Here is a 17,931-nt window from a genome sequence, read left to right on the forward strand (position 1 = left end):
TTGTGCTAAGTGAGCTATTGATAACTTTACTTCATTAGAAATTAAAAAGCTATAAACTTAATTACTCAAATAAATCTGATGCACTTTAATTTTGAGGAAATTTTCAGTGTTTATATGTGGAATTACTCTCTTTTAGATACATTCTGCACATGTGTGGGTTTGTCTGCCACGTGCCCTCCCCTGTGTACGGCCAGCCTGCAGTTCCTGTCCATCCTCTTGACTGAAGAAGCAAAAAGGCATCTCCAGGATAAGGATAAAACTAGTCTATGCCACAGTCCAACGCTGGCTTCACTTCTGGATAAAACGCAGGAGAACCAGGCATCTGTAGAGCGACTTAATGAAGTAATTCTTCAGGTATGTGATTTCTTGATTTTTTTCAAAATTTGGTTTAGTTTTTAAATGAATTGACTTTCAGTCTTGGTCTTGTAAGATTTTTTTTTAATCATTTGAGTTAAAAATTAATGTTCATTATCATCATTTAAATAATAGAAAAGTATATAAAGTTAAATTAACCATCTCCTCTCCAGTTTCATTTCTCTGATGACGACTGGTTTTTTCTAATGCATATGATGTAAAAATTCAAAATGAAATATTAGTAATCTAAATCCAGCAGTTTAGCAAAATAGTGTGCTGTATTACGACCAGAATGGGCACATTTCAGGAATGTACATTTAATTCATGATTTGTTGCCACTTTCAAGACACGATTACATCTTTGAAATATTTTTACCTAGATGGCATTTGATTTGCATAAATGAGGCTATATATTTAAGGTGGCTACTTGGTTGACACATTTGTAAGAAAATGCCCTCTTTCCAAACCCTGCTGTCTATTTTATCATATAAACTTATTTTTTTCAGCTCTAGAATTGAACCAAGAATTTTGTTTAATCAAAAACATTCTAAAATCACTGAAATATTGTTATTTTATAAATAGATTAACAAAAAGAACTAGAAGCATTTCCTAAGTGGCACAGTGTTCTTACAAATAGGAATATTACTAGATTTTTCCGTGTTAATTCCCTGTTTAATAATCGCATGGCTTTGTAGCTTTCGTCCTCTCGCTGGAAGGGGGGTGAGGGGTGGATGTGCACGCTGAAGATCCACTCTGCTATCTGGCAGCTGGCTGCGTTCCCCAGATAGAACATTGCTGTTCTGCCTGCCAACCTGCCGCCGCCCCCTGCTGCCTGGGGTTCGGGGATTTTTGCCCCTTTTCTGCCTGTGACAGCCATGGTTGTACGCAGCTTTCTGATGAGACCACTTGTGTGTGTTGCATGACAGCCTTGATTTCGCTGGGCTGCAGAGGGGGCAGAGGCAGGAGGCTCCCTGGTCCACCCCCAACCACCTGTGTGGGGAGGGGCCCCGGGCTCCGCAGGGCACTTACGTCTCCCTCGCCCAACACATTGTGTTGTCTGCAAAGCACAGAAAAGGAGGCACTCTCCCCTCTGTCTCAGCAGCTCCTTCAGAAGCTGGCTGTCTCGGGGACGAGGTCCTGAAAGCCCTCCTCAGGGTCACTCATTCTTGGGAGGCCACTGCTTCTCTGTTGCTACTGCCTCCCCCTTTACCTTTGGCTCTTCGCTGTTTGGAACCAAATCTGGACAGTGTTTCGGTTCTCTCATTCACCACCAGAACAGCCAGCTTTATTCCCCCAGGGATTAACTGAGTCTGATTTTGCATTTTAAAAAATAACAGCTCTCCATGTCTGCGGGTTCTGCATCCATGGATTCAACCAGAGGTCGAGTGAAAATATTAAAAAAAATTTTTTCAGAAAGTTCCAAAAATAAAAACTTGAATTTGCCTCATGCACAGCAACTATTTCTGTAATATTTACATTCTGTTAAGTGTTGTAAGTAATCTAGAGATGATTTAAGGTATATGAGAGGATGTGTTTAGATTATATGCAAATACTTTACCGTTTTATATGAGAGACTTGACCATCGGAGATTTTGGAGTTCACAGAAGAGTCTTCTCCAGGGACGCTCACAAGCCCGAGAAGACGGGCGCGGAGTGGCCCAGCCCCAACCCCCAGCACGGCCCCAGCTGAGCAGCTCCTCTCGCAGGCTCAGAGCATCTCCTGGTTTTAAACGTAACAGAAAACCAAGATTACCAGACACCTGACAAAAGCCCCTGTCCAGGAAATAGAAGACAAAATAACGAAAAAAGAAGCAAAGAGACCTTATGTAGAAAGAAGAAAGCCTAGTAAAGGTTCCAATCATGTCAAATGTGTAAAGGAAGTAGACCAAAATACTAGTATTTTCAAAATTACAAGTGATTTTTCTTTTATGTAAGAATCAAATTAAATATATATATATTTTTTTGAAAAACATGTCAGATGACGTGTAAATGTTACTATAGAAACGGATGTGAAGCACCAAGTCACCGGAGGTACAGGGGTACGTTGGGTAGAAATTGAGGGAGGGGATATGTCTCAAGAAAAGGGAAGGAATTCTCCAGTTCAGCAGTTTTCCAAAGGCCCTTTTAAATAAGTTACATATATGCGCTAGTGAATTTGATTAAGTGCATGAACTTGCTATGGGTTAATACTAAACATAGCTTTATTCTTTAGGTGGTGAGTCTTTGAAAAGATTGTTGGTCTTTTCTGTGTTATAAACCTCTTATTCAGTCCTGTCCACACCGAGCATTCTCAGATCTTAATGATTTATCAGATTCCAGTGAATTTCATGGAATAGTTGAAAAGTAACGATAGCTTTTAAACAGAACACATCTTTTATTCACAACCATTTTGCTCCAGCTTAAATTTTGTTGAAGGCAATTTGCTGTATATTCTTCGCAGTGCTATGAAGGAAAATCTCCCAAAGATACCCTGAGAAGAGTTGCTGCGAACGCGTTGCTGTCGCTTCTGGCCGTCAGCAGAAGAGCGCAGAAGCTTGCGCTGCGAGGTGAGCCATGTGACACGGCCGCTGCCTTTATGGCACGTTTTCAATTTGTATGTTTTACTGCCTGTTCATTTTCATTTTCTTTGGACTCAGAATGTAAAGAAGTTAAAATGTGAGTGTCACTAAAAAAAAAATGTTTTTTTCCTCATACAGAAAGAAGCATAGTAAGCATGCATTACTTTTGAAATAAAAAGATTACATATGTAGGTTATTTTTTGTGTAATGATTCTTACTCTAGAGGATCTCTAAACACCAGAGAAGCTTTAAAAAGTTGCCTCTCACTCGGTTTCATAATAATTACGTATTAACCACAAGCACACATTGTACACTTGAAGAAAACACATCGTTTTGATATTAGTAACAACTGCATTTGATGATCCTGTGTTTTCATATAAATTTCCCCTCTAAAGTGTCATGATTTCTCATCTGGAATCAGAAATCACAGGTCTTGGAGTTAGAAGAGAATAGCAGCACATCAGGTCTGCTAATGTCAACTGCAACTTGCTGCTGAAGCAAATGACACGCCTCCAAACAGGAATTAGTTGTTGGGAGGGTCGAACTAAGTTGAACACAAGTGGGCTTTAGCATTTTAGTTCTCTTACATTTTAATCCCTCTGATTCATTCATCTCTCACTGAAAACGCTAAAGTGAAGTTGGTCAGAAACAGAAAATGGGTTTTTTTTTGAGAATTTTATTGATATATGTAGTTTTAACTTATTTAGAACTGGAATATCTTTCTGATCAGTTTGGGCTTTGCCTTTTTCAGCCAGCCTGGTGGACGGATGCATAGAGCAGATGAAGCACATTCATGCGCAGCTGAACCTGGATTGTCTGAGGCCTGGGAAGGCCGCACTCAAGAGAAAGGTGACTGCGAATCTAACATTCTGGCCGCACATATAGACCATCTCTCCATTGTCCTTGTGCTTCTCAGTGACACTGATGGTCGGTTGAAATGAGTGCCTGTTTTAGAAGAAAGTTACAGTCAGGTAGATTAATGGAGTTTCTACCGAATGGAGTTCTTTGTGTGTGTGTCTCAGTTCTCACTTACAGATCTTTTAATGAGATTTATAAATTACATATTGTTACAAGCATTTCAGAGTGTGCCTGATACATTTTTTATACTACAAAAAGGAAATTTTTCTCTCACAGTAAGCATAGGTTCCCTAGGAGTGAGCTGTAACTTGCCGACTGTTTTCCATATGCCAGGCACCGTTCTAAACGTCTTGTATTTAGCATCCCCTGCGTGCTCGTGACCACACCGCACATGACTCATCAGGGATGAAGCAACGTTTGCCCTGGACCCAGGGGCTGCAGGGCTGCTGTTCCTAATCGCTGTTTTCTTCCTTCCATGGCTTCTGAATGTCTCTTTCTAGTATTGAGTCTGCTGGACTCATGTTCAAACTGCATATTCATTGTGAACTTGAAATCACAGGGTTTTTTTTTTTTAAATGTATTTTATATTGAGATAACGTTGGTTTGTAACATTTTATAAGTTTCGTGTGTACAGCATTATATTTCTACTTCTACATCATGCTCACCACCAAAAATTTGGTTTCCATCTGCCCCACCCTTCACCCCTTCCCCTCTGTTTTCTGTATCTGTATGTTTTTGTTTGGTTCGATTTGTTCATTTATTTTGTGTCTTTGTCTTTTCTTTGCTTTTTATAGTCCACATGAGTGAAATCACGTAACATTCGTCTTCTCTGTCTGGGTTATTTAACTTAGTATAGTACCCTTAAAGTCCATCCATGTTGTTGCAAATGTCAAGATTTCATCTTTTTTGTGACTGAGCAATACTCCACTGTATATATACACATTTTTTTAATCCACTCATCAGTCAGTGGTTACTTAGGTTGTTTCCATATCTTGGCTATTGGAAATAACACAGTTTTGATATAATAGCAGTAGCTAATAATAACTGTGATTAAAAAGATCTGGCACAGAGGCTCATCAAGAAAATGAGTACATGTATGTATTTATAAATATAAATATATATACACAAATCTAAGACCATTATTGCAGTGATCTATGTAATAACTCACTTCTACTGCATTTAATAAGAAACCGAGAAAAAAACCTTATTTGCTAATTTCATTGATCCAGGGGCTTGTCTGTCCGTTTCTTTTCCTGCCTCTTTCCCTTGCCCTCTCTAGGCAGAAGCCGTTTACTTCATCATTGAGAAAGTCAGCCAACTCCTGATACAACTGAAAACCAGTCAGTTACCTGCTTCACTTTACTGAGATGGAACGTGGAGCTTATTATGTATCTCCGTTCCTCCGTGCTTGATAGAACAGAGAGGGCTTTCTTGTGGTGGAGGTGCTTCTGGGGACACGGCCATCCTTCCGAGATCATGAGCTTGTCGGTCCACAGAGTTACAGGGGTCAGGCTCAGCGGGAGCATGGTGCAGCGTAATGTGACCCCAGGGAGGAGGAGGGCCTGTATATCTAAAGTGGAACATGCCGTGGTGTGCACCTTTTTCAACTGCTTTTTGTTTAAACAGGATGATGGTTTTATTAAAGAGTTAAGCACTGCCATGCAGCTCCTGAGAAACTGCCTTTATCAAAATGAAGAATGTAAAGTAAGTAGAGCTTCTTCTCAAAAATGTTGATACCAGTGCTGGCATTAAACAGTTTGATTTTTATGTGAGAAAGTTAGGAGGGGAAATGGAAAACTCTGAATGTTTTTAGATGCACAGTTGATTGGTCCGTAAGCGCAGTGTGGATTCTCAGAAGTGGATGCACCTAGTCTTGTTGTTCTTCAACCCTGATGACATTTCTTGTTCATGGCAGCATTTTAACTGTACCCCTGCAACTTGGCCTGCAGGCAGCGCAAGCACACTGGGGCCTCTCTTTCCAATGTTAGCCATTTCAGTTTTTTCACCAAGACGGAATGAATGGCTGTGTATGTCTGCTAAGGCAGGATTTGTTTCAAAGGCAGTTGTCAGATGACTGTCCAAGGGAGTAAGTGGAAGTGTCTGTATCCATAAGGAAGAAGATGGGTGTGTCTCCTGCTTCAGAGGAGTGTTGCATGTGGGCCTGTGGATGTCAGGGAGGCTGTTCGCTCCCAGCTCTGCTGGCGCCATCTGTCCCTGGCCTTGGCCACTCTGTCAGGGAACCAGGGAGATGTTCTGCTCTGTCTGTGGGCATAGACGCTGTCATTTAACACAGTGCTTGGTGCTGTTACACAGGACACAGCGCCTTGAACTCTTTGATTCGCTTTGTCAGAGGGGTATGGCACTTTTGAAGCACTAGTTTTGCACAGAATACTATGAAAAATGAGGAAGATACATAAATTATGGAAGCTTTCTTTTTAAAAGAAATTTCTTACCTTTTTTTGCTTTTGTGATGAAACTGGAAAAAGTGTACTGTATCTGGAAAATGAACATCTTGAATGCATATTCCTTAAACTGTATAAAGTAGTTTGTTCAAGACACATGACAAACAACTTTACATTTCAAAACAATTTGATTGGAATTAAGTATTGATATATTTCACTAAAAATTCCCAATGTATGAACTTTTTACTTCAAATAGAGGGTACTTGACTAAATTTGTGATCCCAAGTGCTAAACAGCATTCTTGTGGCTGGAGCAGTCAGTGCTTGTCCACAGCACCTCGCTCAGGGAGTGCTCGGGCCGACTTCCAGGTAGGGTCTGCCTGTGGATTTACGAGATGCTCGCCTGTACTGGATGGAAACGTGATGTCCCCATTTGTAACACATTAGCCAGCTATGAAAGTGTGCTCTCTCAATAAGCCAAAGCATTTCTGCATTTCTAGGTTGCTTAGTAAGGAATAAATTCAAAGAATAGGTACTCCAGAGTATAAATATCGTCCTACAGGATTCTTAATTTCTTTTCCTGTTCCACCTTACCTGAGGTGTACAACACACTCTCATTGCTAATTGTTGGTCACTCCTGGTGATTGACCAAGTCACCCCCACCCCCCACCCCGGTGTCTGTGTGTGACGCTGAGGAGCTCTCACTCTAGGAAGATCCCAGGGGCTATGAGTTAATGGATTGCACGGTGGGCAAGGTTAGAGGTGGGGGGACTGTGCCGGTCAGGCAAGAGGTGACGAGTCCTTAACCGGGGCAGGTGGAAACGGGAAGGAGGGTGGGGAGCAGCTTCGAGGTACGGAGGGGAAAAAGAGATGATGTAGAGTGGCTTCCAGGCTCCAGTCTGATGCAGGCGTGCACAGCAGAGCAGAGCGCGGCTGTGACAGGTCCTAGTGGCGGGTCTGCCTGTCTCAGTGTCAGGGGTCTCTGGGATGTCAGGATAGGAAACGGCTGTAATCAGCAGATGATGTGGGTCTGGGGATCTTGGGAGTTATCAGTGTGAAGATGGTGTTTGTAGCCATGACATTGTTGAAAGCCTAGGTCATACTCGGAGAACATAACCTTTCAAGAGAAGACAAACAACCGAGAAGGACTCACCAGGGCACGTTGGGAGACGACCAGGGAGGGAGGGGCTCGTGGAAATGAAGACAGCGAGCCTTTGACACATGCCGCAGTGCCAGAGGGTCTGGCAGCTACAAAGGCAGGAGCGGTTCCTCCAGCATCATCAAGGCAGGAGTGAGACTGAAAGAAGCTGAAGATTAAACAAGAGCTGGGAGATGACACGTGCTCTTTCTAGAAGCTTGGTCATGAAAAGCAGCAGTAATAATTGAGGACATGTAGCATTAAAGGACGCTAGCCTGCATGTTTACTTCTTGTAACGTAAAGTGCTTAAATATAAACAGAAATGAGCAGATCGGGGACTGCTAGGGACTCTGTTACCACAGAGTCAGGAAGGAAAGAACTAATTGATGGATGAAGATCCCAGCGGAGGCAGGCGGGGCTGTGTTCCAGAACAGATGGACGGGTCAGTCTCTGACAAGAGAGGAACACCTGTTCCTCGCTGGGTAGATGGATGGATAGAAACACAAGCTGTGTGGACAGGATGGGGAGTAGAGAAGGACTCGCACCTCATCGTTCTGTCTTCTCTGTGCGGCAGGCGCAGGGCCAGGTTCCCAGCTCGTGGAGAGTGGGGAGCAGGGGAGTAACCGTGGGAGGGACCTCAATGTTTATGGAAAGTGTGGAACACTGGGAATAGCTTCCCACCCTCTTCTCCCATTGACACTGCATGAAACTGTGTAGGGTGTGTGTTTTATGAATGTCCACATGTGTGCACATGGGTCTACAATTTGCCTAGTAATTCTGTTCATTAAGAAAATTGCTACATTTACAGCCAATAGTTACATCTTGTCCATAATAGCGTCCCAGTGGTAACTGGTCTCTGTAATGAAACTATGAATTACTTAAGAATTACTGATTTAGCATAATATTTTGACTGAATTTTATTATATCCAAATTATTTAAAAACAGTAATCTACTTCTGATCTTGCTGTCTATCCACATGTACCAGACACACACACACGCACACACTACACACACACACAACACACACTACACACACACACTACACACACTACACACACTACACATTACACACTACACACACACTACACATTACACACTACACACACACAACACACACTACACACACACACTACACACACACTACACACACTACACACACCACACATACCACACACACTACACACACACACACACTACACACACTACACACACACACACAGAAAGGGTGGGGTGGGGGGAGAACTCAGAGTTGATCAGAATGTTTACTTAACCAGAAAAATCTCATTTCTTAACCATGTCTGGCATTTACAAGGGTTTATTTAGTGTTATAAGATATCACTGTCTTGTTTAATTTACATGTTCGGCAGCTGTGTTTCTGCATTTCTTACCTTAGCTGCGTGTCCTGGCCGCCGCAGGGGAGGGGGGACTCCCTGAGACTGGCCGGGCTCGTGGTCAGGGCTGTCCTGGCTGCATGGTGCTGACTCCGCCCGCAGGATTCTGATTCCAGCTCACACTAACCAGAACAAAGATAAATTCGATTTTTGTCTCCTTGTGTTGGTGACAGTTTTGGGGGATTTGATTTTAATTCTATCTCTCGATATTCAGACTAAAGCGGCCCTCCTCTCCTGTCTGCAGGAAGCGGCTCTGGAGGCCCACCTGGTCCCGGTCCTGCACTCCCTCTGGCCTTGGCTCCTGATGGACGATTCACTGATGCAGATCGCCCTGCAGCTGCTTTGTGTCTACACTGCAAATTTTCCAAGCGGTAAATGGAACCCAAAGCTGCCTTTCTGTGATGTCCTGAAATAGTAATTTTATGAAATGTTGTTAAAGTGGAAAAACAAAATATATATTTTGAAGCATGATACTTATGTGGGGGTATGTTGGTTAGACACATGCTTTCCTGTAGGTATTATAAGAACAGACAGACCTTTTAGGATATAGTTTGTTGAGATGAGAGGAGTCAGACAGCTCAGGGGACAGAGAGAGAGGAACTGGCCTGATTGTGTGGTAGTGAAACATTGAATTTAATCGAAAATTGAGACTGAAAATAATGACGGAAGACTTGAAAACTAGGTAAAGGCTGAAACTTCTGTGGGTTCTACAACAGGAGGCTGGCGTGTGATGAAAGGTAGTTCTGGTTACAGGTGGTTTGGTGACATCATTTTCGTGCCTCTTTCATTCATTCACTTGACACACATTTTACTGAGAGCTTCCCACGGGCCCTGCATCGTCAGAGCCCAGCAACTGACAGTGAGCAGAGACAAGGGCGGAGTGACTTGGGCCGAGAGGAGAGGGCGTGGAACAGCTGTTTGAGCGGAGGGAGGGCAAGTCCACTGGGGAGGTGAGGCAGTAGTAACTTTGTGTGGAAACTTCAGGTGTACAATTAAGGTTAGTCAGCAGGTCTGCGTGCTTTCTTCTAGCGACGTTCAGCAGCTCTGCAGCTGGGGTCTCCGAATATGAAGAGACACGCAGTGAGAGGACTGGGAACGGATAGCCTGTTCCTCCAAGGTCTGACAGCGGCCTCCGCGCCCAGCTGTCGGTTTCGTGGCCGCACCTGCTGTGAGCAGACCCTCAGGCTCCTAGTCCTGAGCCTGCCGTGTGGTGTGTGGGGAGGGCTGCAGGGCAGGGCCGGCGTCCTTTCCGTGCTCACCTTCCCATCCTGTCCGCTGCTCAGCTGCCCGGCTATCCGCCTCGTACAGCGGCCACGCACTTGGCTCTCGAATGTGGCCTCTGCTTCTTGTCCTCCCTCACCTCTCCTTCACTCCCTGGTGCAGGGGTGGGAGGTGAGGAGGAGAGGAATGTTCTGCAAAATACTGAGCGAAAGAAACACATACTTCAGTATAAATCTTTTGAAAACCAGTTGACACCACTGCTGGCACTCGCTGCTTATGAGCTGTGTGACCTTGACCAAGTTACTGACGTCTCTGAGCCCAGAGACATCATCTAGCATACGCGGCTGGTAGCATTTGTCCTGTCCCTCCACCCCAGAATTATTGCTTTCCTCATTTGTTCTTCTGCTATAAAATGGAGCCATTAGCCCATGGTGTGTCTAACTGCTCTCCTGAGATCATTAGGCCCTCAGTCCATGAGATCGAATGCAGATACCATCACTTGCCTTCAGTAGTGCTGCAGTTCACAGGTTAATGGCCAGGGCGTCTGATAGACAGACATGCTTTATCACTCGGGTTGTTTAAACCATGAAGCTGAGAAAACGTTGTGATGGATTATTGTTTTTGAAGGCTGCAGCTCTCTCTGTTGGTCCAGTTACGGACAACATCCTGCTCAAGCTGCACATCGAGGAGCCGCCGGCAGCTCCCTGATGCTGTGTATCCTGAAGCTGGCTTCCCAGGTGCCTCTGGAGAATGCTGCAGTCCAGCAGATGGTTTTCATGTTTCTTTCAAACCTGGCCTTGTCTCATGACTGTAAAGGGGTGATTCAAAAAGTGAGTACCTGAACTCTCCTTCCTGTCATAAAAAACAGACTCAGTAGAATGACCCTTCCAACTGAGGACATGGGTGAAGAGTCCAGAACTCAGTTTCTAGGATTAATTTATTATGATCTCAAGGCCTTTTTATTTTAAAGGATTGGGAGGTTCACCTTGTTTAAAACCACTTAATAGATGATACATGAAAAGTGACAGAAACTAGAATATGATCATACTGTTTCCTTTTAGTTTATCTTCTTAGCTTTTGGATTGTGTTTTCTCTCTTTCAAAAATGACAGAAAGACAGCTGTCTTACATTTATTTGTGATCATAAAACTAATATATTGGTCTTCAAGCAGACGAATTGAGCAGTAACGATTGCAGTTCAATTTACACTGTCAAGTGGGTTATGCAAGCACGGCCCCCTTTCCCCCAGTCAGCCCTGACTTCTTGATGACATAGGTGATTTTTTCAGTCTTCTGGGACCCCCATGCCAGAACTGGACTTTTTATCGTTGGTCTTAACTGAGGGCACTTTAAAAAGGATTGAATAATTTGAACAAAATCTAGTACGCAGTGTTCGGTTAGACTATGTATAAACAGAATCCCTCATTTGTAAGAGCCCTTAAAATACGAGTATGATCAGATTATCTGTTACTTACTAGCACATAGTGATTTCAGTGCTGCTGTTCCATTTACATGAAGGCCAAGATAAATTACAAAAGTTGAAACCATTCATAAGAATTGAGTCTCCTTTCTCTCTACTGTGTCATCTCTCCAACCCCACTCTCCCCAAAAGTCCCCACCCTTTGAGTCCAGTTTCTAAATAAGCAGCAGTCTTATTAAAGAAAGGTCCTTTTCATTGGTATGTTGGAGGGAACTCTTGTTGGCTCCTGAGTGTTGTCGCTAATTTTCAGGAATTTTACCAGCCAGCTGACATGATGGGGGCATCCTGAAATCAGCCTTGGTGAGGGTATTCACACGGTGCAGAATGGCAGAAGGTGCAAACAGGGACCCACTGATCTCACCTCAGCTGTTTATTCAGCAGCACATGGCTGGGTATTTGCTCCATATGTCGGGGGGTGTGTATAAAGTCATTCTGAACTGGATGTTTGTGGTTACTGTCTTTCCACACATGTGGGAGCACAGACTGCTTTCTGCCGCTTCCTTACACAGAGCACCTTGGTAAGAAGCAAGATAGGAACTCCCAAATGGAATATGTGCGCTAACCTTGGATGTGATGTGTGACTGCGCTGGACGCTTACTCTCTTTAACACTGCGTTACACCTCCCACAACTCATCTCAAGTTATTCGAAAATGTAGCTAATGCTGTTATACACCTAAGATTCTAAAATATTTGTTTTCTCTCTACCATAGCATGTTTCTTTGCATCCTCCCTGGTGTAGGAAATTGTCTAAAAGCATCTTTAGGCCCAGCAAAAAGAATGAAAGCCCATAGCATATTTACAGTTTAAAGCACTGCCATGTATTACTGTTGTCAGCCCCAGATCTCCAAGACCGTGGCAGAATGTAGCTGAATGGGAAAGGAACGTGATGACTCTAGAAAGCATTAATTTGGGCTGAGATGGGAGGCAGGAGTGAGTGGTGGCGACGGCAGTGGGATGCAGTTTACAGTTTACTTGTCACTTGGGTGGTGCTGCTAATATTCTGTAGCTCATTTCATTCTTACACTCAGAGTCCTTAAAAGTAAAAGTGTTAAATGTGTTTTGTAGATTCAAGCCAAAGTCTTGATTTAGGTGTAAGGGAACCCAAGAAATAAGCCAGAGTAGATTGTTAGACAAGGAGAAAGTTGAGATAGATGTTCTGGACAGTTGTGAAAGCCAGGTGATCACATTTCTGCACCCTGGTCCAAATGCCCGTCTAACTGTGGTCCCCATACTGTCCTGGGCGGCTTCTTGATACAATACTTTATGCTTTCTTTCCTTGTTTGCATGTAGCTTATTCTAGATGAAAGGTTATTGTCTTTCATGTAGTGAGGGGTTTGGTGTGGTTTTTTGAGCGGGGTTTTATTTGGAGGCTGTAATGGCTCTTACAGTTCAAGTAATGGCACTTTCTCATCTGTAAGTTTACTGGAATGACACTTAGCAGGGACAGATCATCCGTAGTGATAAATAGCTGAGGTAAAGCGAGTATCAGATGTACCCATTGATTTTTTTTTGAACACTTACAGCTATAAAGATTCAAATATCCTCGGCACTACCAAAATTGTTAACCGGTGTCCAAGACTGATCTGGGTTTTGTTTCTTTCTCCCCCAACAGGATAGCTTTTAATGAGTAGCAGAATTGCCAGAAGGGAAACAGAAAGAGGAAACTCAAGAAGCCTGAAATAATTCCCAAACGGAGTTATCAATCCTAAATAATTAAGAGTTGACTATAGTTACTTTGTCCATCATCAGGAAAGAATTAGTAAGAATTAAAACTTAAGCACTATTTTGTGCTCCTTAACTTTTTCACATATACCTGGAAACAGTGTGGATGGAGTATTTAGAAGGTGTTGGGAGGAAGGAGGAATTAAGGTTGGGAAAAAGAGGAGCGGAGTGAGTTAATTGGTCTCAAAGGGACTAGGAAAATAATGGAAGACTCAAGAAGAAAATAATATTCTCTCTGTTTATCCACAGAATAACTTCTTACAGAACTTTCTATCTCTCACATTGCCAAAAGGAGGAAATAAACATCTCAGCAATCTGACCGTTCTCTGGTTGAAGTTACTCCTGAATATATCATTTGGAGAAGATGGGCAGCAAATGATCCTGAGGCTGGACGGCTGTTTGGACTTACTGACGGAGATGAGCAGATACAAGCATAAGAGCAGCCCTTACGCGCCTCTTCTGATTTTTCATAATATTTGCTTCAGTCCTGCGAACAAGCCCAAGATCCTGGCTAATGGTCAGTATTCACACTGTGCACCACACGGACATGTGCATCCATTTATATATGTGGGTCCATTTAGATGAAAACACGAAGTAGTTTTACAGGTAATTTTCCAGGTGTTTCTTGAGCACTCACCACATTCAAGGTCCTGTGGGAGGCAGAGGCTGTAGGAAGGAATCGGGCGTGACCCACCCCCTGGGGAACTGCCCGAGGGTCTCTAAGCATTAACAGGTCACCTCACTGAGGGACACGCTGGACCCAGGAGGTAGCGCAGAGGGGGCCCCCTCACTCCCTGTCTCTCCCTGCTGGCCCCAGATTCCCTGCATCTCGAAGTAAACTCCTTGTCAGTGGAGCCTTTCCAGACCAACCCATCCAAGTTGTGACCCCCACGCCCTTCTTCCTGCCTCCGCCCACTCTGTCTCCCTTCTCGGATGCACTGTGTGTGCTCGGTGTGTACCTGTGTGCTGCTGGTCTGCCCACACTAGCACACAGGCTCTTACAGGGCAGGAGGTTTGTCTCTCCTGTTCATGTTTATCTGCAGCAGCTAGGACCGCGCCCGTCCCTAGTGAGCACCCAGTGATGCTGGTGGCTGAGAGGCCCTGAGCAGGCAGGAGAGTTCACACCCAACACCGCAGGGCACTTCATGCTCTGAGACACAGGACAGATGGAGGCGAGGACTGGTGAGGATTCAGAAGATTCTGAAATAGAAAGAGAGGAATAGAAAGATCTGTTTCTGCAGCCATGTGCTGCTTCTGTGAGGAGTGTGTGAATTTTATAGGGAGAGAGTTTTATAAGGAGACATTGTGTTACCATGAAAAAAAAAAAAGATGTGGGCTCTAAACCCCTATGTGCTTGGTGCTGGCTTCCAAGGCCATGTGCTCACTCCAGCATCACCCGGGGCAGCTCCTCTGGTCCAGTTTCTTCATCTTTAAAATAGTCCCTCCTTTTCTTGATTTTGGTAGAAATCAGTTTATGAACTTAAAGGGCCCAGCACTGTTTAGGTGCATGGTAGATGCTCCAGATACATTACTTCTCTTTTTCTTTCACTTTTTTTTACTTAATCTTTTCTTAGAGATGTTTTTCTATGAAGCAGAGCTTTCCAGGTGAATGGAGAGGACCCTATATACATTCTTTTGTGTGCAGTCGTGATTCTGTTTTTCTGGTAACAATGATTAAATTGCTGGGAATGCAGGGAAGGATTTTAGGAAGTGTAAATAGGATCATTTAAACAGCATTTTTGTTTTAATTATGGAATCTTTCATCCAACTAATGTTTATTGAGCCCCTACAATAAACTTGCACTGTGGTTGGAACATTCATCCGTGAACAGGAACACAGGCTCTGCCCTCAACTGGGTTACGGTTTAATTCGGTGCGTTCACCGGGCGTGAGGGCTGGTCACTGCTTACAGAGAGGGTTCCCGGTAACAAGTGTTGCACCCTTAATATCACACATTTTAGAGGGAAATTTGATAGAATTTAGTGATACGTACAGCTAAGTAATAAAATAGGTTCACGTACTGTTCTGAAACCCCAAGCCTCCCGGACAGCCTCCCTGGGGCTAGCCTTTCTGCTTCTTTAAAACGAGCCGACTGCTGCAGGTGATCTGCAAGTCTTGATTTCATACTCCGGCTGGCTTTGCAAAAATGGGGGCATATCTTGTGTCTTGTTCTGCCTTTTTCTTCAAACACACATACACATTCCTTTAAAATGTTTAGTCCTTTCTTAAAAGGCTTAACTAATACAGTATTTCTTGATTATTGTTTTATACAATAACCCATGCTACCGATATGTTTGTATAATAGTCTTCATAATTTATCATAAGAGCAAATCCGATTTTCCTGCACGTGAAAATGTGCGCTATAATTGAACGGCTCATTAATATAACTCATTGTGTAATTGCTCATTTCTGCACTATTGTTGTCTTGAAATGAATGTGCCTTTGTTGAATTAGGGCCCAAAAAATTAAGCAGCCGTGGCTTCCCTGAGGGTTCTATGCCTGTTGTGAAAACAGTTTGTTTCAAGGTTGTCCTCCCACGCACCACATGGTATTAAAGATTGTTTTTGCCAACCTTATGTATGTGTTCTGATGGGTATCTAACTTGTCCAAGATACGAATACAGTGCAATGTCTGGGACTGAACTTTATTTTTTTAATGTGTTTATTATTAGAAAAAATCATTAGTGTGCTAGCTGCCTGTCTGGAAAGTGAAAATCAAAATGCTCAGAGGATTGGAGCAGCTGCGCTTTGGGCTCTGATTCACAATTACCAAAAGGTCAGTTTCTAAAATTGTTGTCATCTCTGGGGGCAAACACCAAGCTTCTCGGGACGTCAGAGGAGTATTGGCAAGGAAGGACCCAAGTCAAAGACCCGTGTTGCCTTTGTGCCTTCATGCAACTAGTAAACCATCAGTTGAAATCTTTCATTTAATCATTTCAGTAGGACATGTCTCAGTTCAGAAGAGTGTCTCTCTTTTGAGTGAATTTTCCCTGCTTAATATAACTTGATTTGCCACATTAGTGCAATGTTAGCATAGGTTGTTGCTTCTAAAAGATATGTCAAGGAAACATGCAATTTGAAACCAAACAGTGAAGTTTTATCCAGTTGTGGGGCCCCCTTTTTCTCGTCCGTGCCACTGCTGAGATTTGAAGTCAGCTCAGTTCGAGGTCAGCTGGCCGGGGCCGCTGGCCGGCAGGGAGACGTGCACCTGCTCTTTCTCTGGCCCCTGGTCTTCTCCCTCATTGCACACATCTCACTCTGGGGAGAATGCCTGTGTGTACCCGGTGATTAGACAGCAGCCAAGTGACAGTTCTAGGAGAGACGGCCACCCCCGAGTAGTGCTCACCCAGCTGGCTGTGCCCGGTCTGTGCTGTGCTCTGCCACCGCCCCTGGCTTGGAGATCAACGCTGTGTGCTGGCCAGAGGGCGCCTCAGTGACAGTCAGGGAGGGGACTGCTGAGGACTAGTTTTGCTCTCCCACTGCCCTTGTTTCTGGCACCAGGAGCCCCCAGCTTGCACTGCTAGTATTGTGTTGTTAACATGTCGATCTGTCAGTTCAGGTATGTCGTACATGGTGTTTGTGGCCTTGGCTGACACAAAGCTGTTCTGTGACGTTAGCTTATTAACAAATTTGACTTAGTGATCAAAGTGCAGTACTTTGTGCATTCTGAATTTTAACAGTTTTTTTCTATTATGCATTGTATCAAGTTTGTCACTGTGTGAGTGGAAATTAAACTTTATGTAGTTTTTGTATGTTGTCCTATTTCTTCAAATAAATCTCCCCTATAAATCAGGAAAAAAAAAAAAAAAAGGTCCTGTCGCGTCTTCTCCTGTATCCCCAGGGCTTAGCACAGGATTTGGCATTTTGGAGTTACTCAGTAAATACTTGTTGGCCAACTGACAGACTGACAATATTGGATATCTTTGGTCTGAAATCTGAGATTGGAGGAAGTAATGAAATACTGAAACTGAGATTGCAAAATTTAAAATAGCAAATAGAGATTAGGGGAGAAGGGGTGAAGGGGAGGGAAGAAAGAACACAGGACAGCAGAGGAAGAATCAAGTTGAATGGGAAGGATGCAGGTGATGGTGGGGGTCCTAGAGTCTCGTCCTGTGGCGACACTGTTCTGTTGTATAGTGTCCTGCTCAATGCCGTGGTCAACAGGGGCAGGATACAGTAGTACTGTGCTATCCTGATGCTTAAATGTGTGGGAAGAAATCTAATTAGTGGATTGTTCTGTATTATCTCTAGGCAAAAACAACTTTGAAAAATCCATCAATAAAAAGAAGAGTGGATGAAGCATATTCCATAGCAAAGAAAAGTAAGTTTTATGATTAAATAGATTATAGTTAAACTTGGAAGCTGTTCACCGAATTCTCTGATGACTGAAGTATCTGGACAGCTCACAGCAAGATGGCAGTGTCCTGCACTGACGTTTTCACACTGACGTTTGAGGAGCCTTTTTGTCGAATCATTGTAAAACGTGCCACTATTTGGTCCATGTTTTCACTGTAACATTTTTTAAATAATAAAACGTTCTAATAGATGCAGGTTGGAGATATCGTAGTTTCTTAAAACATGTCAGTGATCTTTCTCCGAGTCATTTTTCTCTTATACTAGGTGTCCTTTGCCAGTGGCTACCACTGTACTAAAGTGTGATCTGAGGTGATAAGAACTGGGCCCAATTAGAACTGACCTTGAACGAGAAACTTTGATCTAACATCAGGGATTTGAAATATACAGTCTTCCAAGAGTAGATCCCATTGACCCTGCGTCCACTTGGCCCTGTGATGTGGCTGAGATATGAGGCAGGG

At 43.5% G+C, this 17,931-nt stretch overlaps 1 protein-coding gene across 7 annotated transcripts in view; it reads left to right on the forward strand.

Annotated features, from left to right (window-relative positions):
- Positions 1-17,931, forward strand: part of RTTN (rotatin) — a 116,226-nt gene that overhangs the window by 93,655 nt on the left and 4,640 nt on the right. For 6 of the 7 annotated variants that reach the window (XR_004316294.1, XM_032470744.1, XM_014565853.2 and 3 more), the window contains 9 exons: positions 137-354; positions 2,793-2,898; positions 3,662-3,759; positions 5,395-5,472; positions 8,943-9,069; positions 10,547-10,749; positions 13,369-13,636; positions 15,790-15,893; positions 17,369-17,438. Coding sequence is in view for 6 of the 7 variants with exons in the window: in XM_032470744.1 (XP_032326635.1) it covers positions 137-354; positions 2,793-2,898; positions 3,662-3,759; positions 5,395-5,472; positions 8,943-9,069; positions 10,547-10,749; positions 13,369-13,636; positions 15,790-15,893; positions 17,369-17,438 (1,272 nt within the window). In the remaining variant the exon portion in view is untranslated. Of the gene's footprint in view, positions 1-136; positions 355-2,792; positions 2,899-3,661; positions 3,760-5,394; positions 5,473-8,942; positions 9,070-10,546; positions 10,750-13,368; positions 13,637-15,789; positions 15,894-17,368; positions 17,439-17,931 lie in introns of those variants that run through there. The other variant, XM_032470746.1, reaches the window with a different exon arrangement.

This window comes from Camelus ferus, chromosome 30 (genome assembly GCF_009834535.1).
Source record: "Camelus ferus isolate YT-003-E chromosome 30, BCGSAC_Cfer_1.0, whole genome shotgun sequence".
NCBI classification, from domain to species: Eukaryota; Metazoa; Chordata; class Mammalia; order Artiodactyla; family Camelidae; genus Camelus; species Camelus ferus.